Genomic DNA, 12,233 nt, shown 5'->3' with positions numbered 1-12,233 from the left:
AAACAAAGTTTTTCTCTTGAATCTATGCCATTGGGAAAATTTTAGTCTCTACATGACATTATTCTAAAGTAAGTATATAATAAATAAAATTTAATCTCTGATTTTAATTTTCAATCAATTTATTTTTTATCTTTCAAACAAGTAAATCTTATGTAAAGTATACTTAAGATTTGGTTTGTATTTTGCTATTTTCATTGTTATTCATTAAATGTGTTTGTTCTAAATGGTATCTTAATACAATTAATGAATATTTTATACTATGTGTGTGTGTGCATACTCATGGTTATGCATTATGCTCATCATATATTTATGATATCAGTTGTAATATAAATTATCACAAGAATAATTTGCTACTGATCATCACGTGAATGTTATTGAAGATTTTGGATGAAATTTGGAACTGTCTTAATTTGTTTGAATTTCTGCTGTTATTTTATTAACTGCTGCTTACTAATTAAAAACTATATTTCAGATACCTGTCTAGTAAAAATGATTTAACAACACATGAAGAAATTGCAGCTTCACCTTTCATGCCACGTACTTTTCGTGATCAGCAGGAACATTTTGTAAGTAGTTATATTTAAATAGAAGAGCAAGAATATGAGGTCTGCTCAAAAGTATCTGAAGTGCTACATATAGTGACAATAAGCGTACGTGCTGGGTCGGTGACTTAATCCTCTTCCAAGTAGTGTCCTTTTGAGGTGATGCACCTACCCATTGATTTTGCCACTCTTGGAAGCTCTTCTGAAAAGCCAATTTTGAAATTGCTGAAAGCTGAGCCATTGTATTACTCTTTATTGTTTGTATGCCATTTAAATCAACATCTTTTTACAAATTTTTTCAGTCTAGGAATCCAAAAAAATCAGAGAGCCATATCTGGTAAATCAGGAATTGCTGGACTTGAGTGATTCCATGTTTACCCAAAACACTCCTTACAATGGTTGTTATGAATTGTGGCAAAACAATCAAGTACGCTAGTGATGTGGCTCTCATTTTTTTGCACACTTGTGACACTTTTTTTTGGGGTTGAGAAGAAGGAGGAATCGTCTACTGGAATGACTGCTGTTTTGTTTGTGAATTATACCTGTAAAGCCATATTTCACCTGTAAGTATGATATGTTTCATTAACCTTACCTTACTTTCCTTACCTCCATGCAGAGCAACATAAACACTGCTAGCAGTGTTTATGTTGCTCTGCATGGAAGTAAGGATGAGCATGTCTAAATGTGTTATAGTAGTAGTAGTAGTAGTAGTGGCATGTGATGCAAGAAAGCAAGTGTATGAGCTTATGCAGCATCAGCCAAAAAAAAAAAAAAAATTACACCATTCCCTCCAAATGCCTGTCCAGTTCCTCCTTAAATTTATTCAACCTATCAACTTCCACAACGACAGATGGAAGTTTGTTCCAGCAATTAACCACCCGCTGGCTAAAGGCAAATTTCTGTACATCTATTCTACATCTGTCTTTTCTTAATTTGAATTTATGCCCCCTTAGTTCGTAATCTGAACAAGTGGAAGGATCCCATTAGAATTCAGCGTGCTCAACCCATTCAAGGCTTTATACACTTCAATCAGATCACCGCGCAGGTGCCTAGTCTCCAGCCACTGTAATTTGCAGAACTTAAGCCTCTCTTGGTAAGAGGATCCCTTCATTCCCCTCACCAATCTTGTTGCCCTTCTCTGTACACGCTCAAGTAAATCTACATCCTTCCTAAAATGAGGCCTCCAGACCTGTACGCAGTACTCAAGGCGTGGCCTGACCATTGCCTTATATGCTTAGTCACAGTGCATTGTTATCTCAACCTTAAATAATGAACATAATTGAGATTCTTTTTGAATAGACTTCATATTTAAATCCTTTAAAGTAATAATAATTGTTTAATAAGCAGAAATTCTTTATTTGTATATGTGGATAAATATCATTGACATGTATATACTATTTACTTAAGAAACAAATTTTTATTTTTATTTTTGTATTTATGCAAGTAGGAATAATGACATTTAAAAAAAGGATGACACAAACTATACATGAATATAAAATAAAATTTAATTGATAGTAGTTATCAGTGGTAGGATTAACAGTAGAATTGCCAAGATGAACAGAGGTTGCATATTTCCAAAGAAGAAGAAGGCTAAATTTACCAGTGATGAACCCGAGGACTAGAATGTTAAGGATCAAGTTAATGAAATTTATTACCTGAAACTGCTAAAAAAAAAAAGTATACCTTTCCAGAGAATCTCCTTTCTCTTTCTTCACTGAAAGGACAGCAAAAGCCCACATAAAAGGAGAAAAACTAATAGCAGTAACTGCTGCTTACAAGTATGCATACCTGTAAAACATAGTAAAATTATATAATTGTTACTATGCTTTACGGGTATGCATACTTGCCACTAGTTTAAATTATAGTGATACACATGAATATTATACTTCTGGAGAGACAACTACCCTGTATTCATTTTGCCATTTCATCTGTTAGTGCTACAACTAGTAGCTGTTGCCAATTTATTTTTCTGTTAAAGTTAAACTGTTAATCTTACATATACCATCACTTAAATTTCATTTTATTTTCACATACAGTTTGTTACTCCATTTTCACATCTTGATATGCCATTTACTTATGTCATGACATTTATTAATTATATAAAAAATTATATTGTGTGAATCTTTATTATCAGCTATATTATAGTAAGTACCTGTATATTCATATCGCATATAATTTCACATATTATGTTGTTCAGTGATTCTGTAATTAAATTTTCTTTTATTGTTAAGTTTTATATAGGAAGTTTTATAAATTTGGCTGACTGTTTCAGCTGTTTAGTTGATACAAGCAGTTGGCACAGGTGCTAACCACTGGACCTGCCCAGCCGGCTGGGGTCCAATGGTTAGCATGTGTGCCCATGAATAAGGAGGGTGTGGATTTGAATCTATATACTGCACAGCAAAAAATGCACAACACATTGTGAACTGTTATGCTGAAAATCTGGTCATGCTTAATTCACATTGAATTTGTAAATTCTTCTGGCCTTGGTTTTAACAGAAATAAATGAAAATTTATTTATTTATTATCCAGTTATTTCTTATTTATTATCTATATTGATAGAATAATTCATATTGGATTATTCCATCAATGTGTTGAAGAAAGCAAGGCACTATATGATTACTTAAAATTATTTTGATCTTAAGAACAAAATATAATGTTCATATTTTCTCCATTATACAATGCTTTTATGCCTCATTGAAACTTCAGACACTTCATAATGAGTCCTTGATTTTTTAAGCAACCAAAAGAAAAACAAGGAAGCCATGCCAAAGAGGAATTGTCATTGTTAGCCCATTTGATTGGCAGAAAAGAACGCCCTCAACATCAGGAATTTTCACTTAGCATGTTCTCCTACACTAAAGAAGAGTAAGTATCTAAGTGAGAATTTGCCTTATCAACCCATTAAGAATATACATGTGTATACATAATATATACAAGGTAAATGAAAATTTGTATTAAAAAAACCTAATATAATGTAATATTTTATAATTCCATATTCCAACTAGATATGTATTGCAAATTCCTAGCTCCTGGTTATTTGGTTGTCCTATATATATATATATATATATATATATATATATATATATATATATATATATATATATATATATATATATCCCAGTTTTTCTTCTCCACACACTGTGAAGAAGAAAAGCTCTGTTTATAGGAAAACTGACTTGATAGGTTTGATTCAAATCCAGTTATCATTATTAGTAAAATAATTAATTATTATTGAATTAATTTCTTTACTCAATACATTTCAAATTTTTAAAAAATTTTGAATTTTTCTCTTCTGTTTAATTGCTGTCATTACTTCCAGTTACTTGTAAACTGGGGAAAAAAAGTAATTGATAAAATCAGTTCCATTTCTGTTGCATTTTATTTCCTTACAGATATTTCCATAGGACTGTTTTGAATTGGCATTTGTAAATCCAACTTTATTCTAAACTAGTCCAAATATTTACATCAGGTAATTAGTATCCACCCACAATTCAGCTCCTAACTCAGCAAAATAACTGGTGAGTTTGGTGGAATTCTAGTTATCCAGAATTCTCTTTTTCAAAAATGTTTCACTTTATTTTTATCTAATTTCACTCAAAGTAATTGACACTTAACATTTTTGTGTAAGAAACAAAACTATCCTATAAATATAATAAAATCACAATTCCAGTTATATAAAACATTATAAATAAGACAAACTATGCATTTGCTGTAGGCTATTTTCATAATGATCCAGGTTATCACTTTCTGACAATCATAGTTTCATCACTAATCCATATCAGACAGAAATGAAGAGGGACATTAAAGTGAATATACCACAAAAACCAGCAGTTACCAGATGGACTGCAAGAACTGATTATGTGCCAGCTAATTACATGTGAAAAAAAATAGAATCTTGCAGCAGAAAAAATAAATAAGTAAATAAAGACTGCCATATTTCGAATAATAAATGCAAATTAATGCAATTCTCTTTCATTAATTTTTTTCCTGCTTTCCTTTTATACTGTTGACAGTGCATTTAAAATCAGCAGTCTAAAATACAATCAGTCCCAGTTGTTTCAGATAACTGGGATTCTATTGTATTCTGCTTCTTCATTTATTCTCTTTACTTCTGTTCTCTGGATTAGCCTTCCTTTCTGTGTATTTTCTGAAAAAAATTATAACTGCAGAAATGAAGTCCAATGTCTACAAATTTATTTTGGCTTTGTACCCATCAACCTATTCATAGTACTCTGTTCCAGTAATATTTTCTATTTAGAGACACCAAATAAATTTTTTTTAATTGGTGAGGCAATACATTAAAAGGATTTTAAGAACAATGAGTCAAGTGAAAATAGTATCAAACTCAAGAGTATTTTATCATTCTTATTTAAACTGTTGCCTAGTGTTATAATTAAACTACAGTTTTATTGAAAATCTTAATACAGTCTTTAAATTGTTTCTAGTGACGGTGACAAAAATTTTGAAGAAGAAGAAGGAGAAATTGTAACTATAGACGTTCAAAAGGTATTTATTTTATTTTTATATAAATATCAATTTGCATTATACAAGATGGTTACAGTCTTCTATTCACAGTAGAAAAGAAACTTTCTAAAATCACGTGTTCAGTCATTCTCTTATTCCTCAGGTTTGTTTAGGAGATGATAAGAACTTGAGCATTATGCTGTCTAACATAATTATATATCTTCAATGTGTTGCTCATTATAGGTAGGACAAATTAAAATGCATAATAATATAGCAAACAACTACCAGTAGCACAGTTCTTGATGATAGCTATTTTGTGTTAAAGACAACTTGAAAGAGTGTCAGAAGAGAATTTTAGCATTTTTTCCTTTCTCAGAACATTAAATTTAATTTGTATTCATTATTTTTTCTATATTTCTTTCATTGTAATTTTTGAAGTAAACTTGCATTAAAGTTTTTTTGTGTGTGTGTGTGGTTTTATGTGAGTTTCATACTGCTAAAAGCACCCTTGAGCAAATTGTTAGGTTATCATAGAAACTAGAAGGTAATGTGTATGAAAATAAAAATATAATGAGAGTAAATGGGCCTGTAGTACTGGGATCCATTGCTTTAAATAAATACATATATCCAGTAAAAAAATTTTAATACACATTTAATTACAGTTTGTAGCTTTTGAGGCTAGACGGGCCTCTTCATCAGCAAATACTAACAAAATGGAGACGTTAGAGACAAAATTTTAAAGGATACAGTTGTGCACGCAATGAGGCGTGCATGAGCACGACGTTGACCATTCAACTACTAGATTGGTGTTCATTGTTGCTGCATGAACATGTGTGGTTATGCTTCCAGTGCTTATCTAGTCTCAAAACAGTTGCCTCCAAGGTAGGGTGTAGTCTCATTCCCTTGCTGCGGTTCATAGTTCTTGAATTAATGATATATTAAGTGACTCTAGCCAGAGTCTGTGGCAAAAGTGTCGGGATTGGTCAATCACTTCATAGTCACGCTTGGGATTAAGGTCATGGTGGGTTGACCAGAAGTGTTCTGCGACTGCGGATTGGTCAGTCTCAGCATGGCCAATCGATCTGTTGTGCTCTGAAAGGCGGTCTTGAAGGTGTTTCGAGGTCTCCCCTATGTAGCAGCTGTTACAATCTTTGCAGGTTATGCGGTATGCTACACTGCTGTGCAAGAATAATACTTTTCTTTTAATAATTAAAAATAATACTTTTAATATATAAAAAATGCTTGTGGAGACCTCAAAATATCACTAAGAATTTTGAAGACCTATTTGCTGTTGCCATTCATGACTGAAGGAGTGTGTAGTCCACGAAATTTAGGAGTAAAATTGAATACAGGATAAATTTTAAATCTTTTTAAAAGTGCAGTGAAGGTAGTTTTATCTAGAAGCAAAGAAGCAAAAGCCACGAATACAAAGACAGACATAAAAATATAATCAAGGAAATCTAAATTTCATTTAATCTTAATATTTCTCATGAAATTTAAATAAGGTACATGTATTTGTTAGAGAAAAATCAAAATATTTGGACAGCTTGAAATTTTGATTACATTCCTTTTTTACGCTTTTATTTACACGAGTGCTTCCATGACTTCTGCATCCTTCTAGATAAAGTTATTCCGAGTTTCCAAAGGACATTATTGTTTTATCTCTCTTTAAAAAGTTTCAAAAAGTACATTTCTTGGGCCATAAATGCACCCATACTTTCAGAATTTTAAAAATTATAACTGCGGAAATGAAATCCAATGTCTACAAGTTTATTTTGGTTTATACCCATCAACCTATTCATAGTGACATCTTTTTTGTATTATTTTGTCTGGGTATTGTGGATTTTTGATACCAAATTGAGCTGTGATGTTCATCTGAGGTTTTTTTTTTTTCCTTAACTCATATTATGTTTTCCTCTGGCACATTTAGTTTTACCTGTAGAGGTTTCTGCTACCAATACTTTAATAGCAGACTGATAGATTTGAATTATTCATATTAGCTTATACTTCCATAATTTGGATGGACAATAACCAAGCTCTGCAATGGTGGACCCCCCCCCCCCCAACTCTCCAAGACACTATTGAAAAGGTTCAGCCCTTCATCATTACATAGGATGGAAACACAAAATTAAAATTTTTTATGAATTTTTTTTAAAATTTATGGGTTATACCAGCATGTGAACTTCTTAATCCTTCTGGATTTTTTCTATTGTAAAATTCCTCCTCTTCCACTTAAGGAGTTACTCTTTATTTCTTAATATAATCATTTTTATTGTATTAAAATTGTTTCCTCTTTACAAATTCATGTGATTTTGTAAAGAGAAAAAAAACCATGTTTAACCACCCTAGTTAGCTATTTTTACAGAGTCACTTAAGAGCTGGAAGTAGGAAATAATTTTGACGTTGTTTATTTGGATGTTATCAAAACATTTTCCTGTCCTGCACAAAAAATTACTGTATAAATTGGAACATATTGAGATTGCAGGTAAGGTCCTTAGATGGAAAGGGTTTGGCGCATTATAGCCATAGTTGCTGATGCGCCAATAAAAACTCAATCAATCAATCAATCAAACCTTAGATGGATTTCCAGGTGGCAATCCATCTAAGAACCTTACCTGCAATTTTAGAAGTGGTGTTACCTATGGATTGGTACTGGCACCACTGATGGTTCTGATTTTCATAAATGACATTAACAAAGTGAGAAAAGGGCATTAACATTTTCAGGTGATGTAAAGATTGTAAGAGTAGTTATTGATCAGCACCAAGCAGCACATCTTCAGGATGACTTAGATAGGCATCAGAGAAGTGGCAGCTGTTTTAATACAGCAAAATTGGTATGGTTGAATAAAAAAAAAAAAAAAAAAAAAAAAAAAACCACGAAAAAAGGGATTTGAAGGTTACAATATGGGCAGACATGAGGCTCTCTGTTCAATGTAGATTAGATGGCAAGGAGGCCCACCCATGTTCTGTTGATGATTTATTGAACATCTGCTTGTAGGGATGATATTAGGGATGCCATAATCTCACTCTACAAGACAATTGTAAGACCTCACTTGAAATACCGTGTTCAAGTATGGAGGCTGCACCTTAAAAAAAATAAAAATTAAGCTTCTCAAAAGTGTCCAAAGGCAGATCAATTTACTGGTAAAATGAAGAAAACACATTATGAGGAAAGTCTTTGAATACCTAGGTTACAGAGCTCGATAACTAAGCACCTAAGACGGTTCTTGTGGTCTGCGAGTCTCTGAAAGAGTGAAACTTTTCATAGTTATTAATGATACCAAACCTAGGGTCCATAAATTCAAATTACAGTAAGATATTTAGACTGGATTGCAAGAAGTTTCCTTTTAGTCAATTGTTATTAGAATAAGTTGCCTTTGTGAGTGTTTGAAGCTGACAGCTTGAAGAAATTCAAAGATCAGCTGGATAGTTACATGAGGAAGGAATCACACACACAATTTTATTTATTTATTTTTTTAATTGTGCAGCAAAAACTTATTTTTCAACTTATATGCAGGTTATTTTTTTATCCATCCAAAGTTATCAAAGTTCAACTTGTGATTGATTAGTGCCCTAAATGTTCATCTGGTTAGGTAAATTTGTTACAAGCAAACTTTCCAAATCTAGCATCACTCATTTATCAAACATGATTGTGAAAATGGGCAAATCCAACAAACTATCTAAAAATTGGCAAGTTTCTTGGAGTGGATATTCACCAAAGAAACGTTAGAGCTGTTTGTACAGATTTGGAATTTCAGCTCAGATAAGTTTTTACTGTGCTCCAAAATTGATAAATTTGGTGGAGCAATGGATTACTCAGAAACTGAGTAATCCATCACTATGAGTGAGAATTATTTGGGTAATCTATGAATTATGAGTTTTGTAATTCACACCCATAATAAGCAATGTGTGTGGATTATGAGTTTCATAATTCACACATGAAGCATTAGACTGAAGTAAGGATTTACTAAATTTACTATTTAGTGAATGTTTTTAGAACTTTTATATTGTTGCTTTTAAACACTCATGTAGCAACTTTTCATCCACTTGTACTTTCCCAAAACCTGCCTAAAAGAAAATTTTTTCTTTTAGGCAAGTTTTAAGAGGATTGAGACCTTGCAAAATGCAAAAATAGGCCCATATCTGAGGTAGAAAAGGTTGTATTTGTAAGGACACTTGACACAGGACTTTGGTGAAGTGAAACTTTTCCTCTTTTGAAAGGGAAAAGTATTATTTTTACTGAACTGTATATTTATTTACTGTACACTATTTTTTTTTTTAAAAAGGCACATGTATACAATGCTATCTGCAAAAGTTGCAGTACCAAAATATTTTTTTTTTTGGCATTTCTTATGACTACAATATGACCATCTGAAATCTGTAAAATTCAAAGAATGCAAGGATCAGGTCCTGAGATTACCAGATTTTGGAAGTTTGGCATACTATATTTCTATCCAACTTTCATTATATCATCTTGGGTATGTATAAAATTTAGTTTTATATTTTCTACCATCTGTAATGCTTTTGTAGAGCTCCAAGTTAATATTAATGTATTCATTACCAAAGTTGTATTCTTAATTTAGTGTGCTGAATAGTCAAGTTATTTTTCTAATTTAGGTATCCCAACAGGAACTAAGTAAAGTTATTTCAGATCTGTCAATCGAGGAAAATGAGAACCAAACAGATGACCTTCTAGACTTGTTGGATGCAGCTTCAGCATAAACTGCTTACGAATTGCATTTGAATATGGTAATCTGATTCGTACACAAGGATGACTGAAAATACTTTGTTTCAATACTAAAAATAAACTCCTGTTGATAGCTAAAATCACCCACACAAAACAATTATGGAGAATTTGAGTTTAAAATAATTACTGGTTCTTATTAATCATTTCATACTGAACAAGTCCTGTGCAGAATTATATAATTCAAATTCATAGATTAAGAATTCATAAAAAAAAAAAAACCTTGATGTAGTAGCAGTTTCTTCCCACAACCTTTATGTACAAGTTAATGGTTAAATGTGAGTAAGGAATTATAAAACATTAATTTCATGGTTCCTTCAGCTCATCCTTTCAAAAATGGCATTTCAGACCTGTAAGTGTCTTCAAATGCTAGAGCCAATTACTATGAGCCTCAGCAGCACTCTGCTCTCACATCAGGCAGTACAGTGAAAAATTCATACCTGCCAAAATTTTATTATGGCCTTACAACTTGGTAATGCAATGTTAAATAGAATAAATTTCAGAGTTGCTAACTTAAGGATATCTAGTGAGATCCTGTGTGTTATGCACAGTTTTGTCAAAAGCACCAGAGTTGGCCTGTTCCACTTGAAAAACACTTTGGGATTAGATCTTCCGAAAATATCTTGATGCCTTATTAGATATACTTTATCAGATATCATGTGCACATGGTGTGATTTTATTTTTAAGTTTTATTAATGCTTTATTAATATTTGTTGTTTCTAAGAACGAATATCAATGTCATGCAAGTAGTTGTGTTATTAAGGAAACAAAGAATGACTCAGGAGGCAATTATTTTTTTCTACTTAAGGAAACAAAAGGTGCTCCTAAAAAAAAAAAAAAAAAAAAATGTATTTTCTCAATAGCATTATTAACAGTCCAGGCCAACACAGAGCAAGTTTGAACTATGCAAATATATAGTCAAATGACTATACAGAAAATTGTGATAGTTGCTCGTGTGTATCCGTCCATTACTTTGATACTTAGAAAATTACATATGTATCTTCAGAGCAGTTTTCAGGAATATTTAACAGTTTTTCCTCTTGCCTTACTTGTTCGAGTTCTTCCTGTCTATCAATCTTTTAATTTGGTCTAGGTCTTCCTTGCTATTTGAATACAAGAGCAAGAGCAAAATTGTAGTAGCCTTTTATACAAGAAAAACAATGCTGATACTTCCTTAGAGAATAGGATATTAACGGATCACTAGGTTAATATTTTACACTGTTAGTTTCGAAGGACAATAATACAGCAAGATCATAATATACAAGGTCAGTGATCACGATTGTTAACAACTAGAATATGTACTGAAACCCCAAATAAACATGAGTGTACTGATTACTGAAATGTGTACATTTTTTCCTTTTTATCTTAATGTATATATGTATAGTTAATAAATTGATGCACTGCAAAAAACTTTTGTTGTCTGTAAATAATTGTACTCCATCCTTGCTTTTCTTATACTTAAACTTTTTAGTTTCAATTTGAGTCAGCAATGTGAAAATAGAGTAAACTCTTAATTTTATAGACTAATGGGGGAAGGGGGTTTTCCATTATTGCATATTTTTGATTTAATTGATGTTAACCAAAAGATTTAAAATCCATTAAAGTGAAGTTGCACTCTGAAAGTGTTTTTTCCAATACCATTTGTACCTCACGTGAAAATTTGAATAGTTACTTTTATACATGTATGTATTAGAAACACTGAAATAAAGTTAAACAATAAAAGACAAGCTTATTTACCTTGACTTTATTGGTTGATACATTGTCAGTAGAAGGTGGTCATATAGTGGTGCCTGGTAAAACTGTATTTAGATTCAGAGTGAATAAGTTGAAGTTAAGATACTGGTGAACCTACAGAGTCTGGAATGGTAATCCCAGTACATCTTAGCTAAACTCACTTTAGCACCACCTACACCAGTTAAATGCCTTCATTCAAACCACTTATAAACTGTATCTTCAAGGTTAATACTGGTTGCTGCTTTCATGTGCTTTCTATTACCAACAGTTGAAACATACCCATCAACATATGCTATACATCAGCAAAACAAAATCCTGTAGTGTTGGTGCTGCACCTATGAGGTTCATCTCAAAAATAATAAACTTCCATGAACTATTAAAAATAACAAACCTCCATGAGCTGTTGAAGATAAAAATCTGCAGTTTTTTGTACTTTTAAATACTGTATATGCAAATTTTTATTTGGCATAGTTTTTGAAATTTTTAATTTTCCCAGAGTTACTAAATGCAAGAACCTGCCTGGTGCAGTACCACTGTCTGTATTATAATATTTGAAAGTAGTGCAATACCAATTGGCAACTTGTTGTGAAGGCAAAGTTTTTCTTCTCAGTTATCATAAAATCATTTAGCTCCCAATTATATCATTGTATGCTTCTGGTATTAGAGCATAAAGACCATTGTATGAATTTCTTGTTTAATATGAGAGGTGAAAATTATAAAGGACTAGTTAAGTTGATTGAATATTG

General features: G+C 31.9%; 1 protein-coding gene across 1 annotated transcript in view; it reads left to right on the top strand.

Annotated features, from left to right (window-relative positions):
* Positions 1-9,923, top strand: part of OSCP1 (Organic solute carrier partner 1) — a 46,424-nt gene extending 36,501 nt beyond the window's left edge. The window contains exons 7-10 of the mRNA XM_090379158.1: positions 473-566; positions 3,283-3,410; positions 4,991-5,051; positions 9,627-9,923. Coding sequence (XP_090235284.1) covers positions 473-566; positions 3,283-3,410; positions 4,991-5,051; positions 9,627-9,731 — 388 coding nt within the window. The 3' untranslated portion in view covers positions 9,732-9,923. The remainder of the gene's footprint in view (positions 1-472; positions 567-3,282; positions 3,411-4,990; positions 5,052-9,626) is intronic.
* The last annotated feature ends 2,310 nt before the right edge of the window (positions 9,924-12,233 follow it).

This window comes from Mastigoproctus giganteus, chromosome 1 (assembly GCF_048544385.1).
Source record: "Mastigoproctus giganteus isolate SK-2022 chromosome 1, ASM4854438v1, whole genome shotgun sequence".
NCBI lineage: Eukaryota > Metazoa > Arthropoda > Arachnida > Uropygi > Thelyphonidae > Mastigoproctus > Mastigoproctus giganteus.
This window is presented reverse-complemented; position numbering and strand designations above follow the sequence as displayed.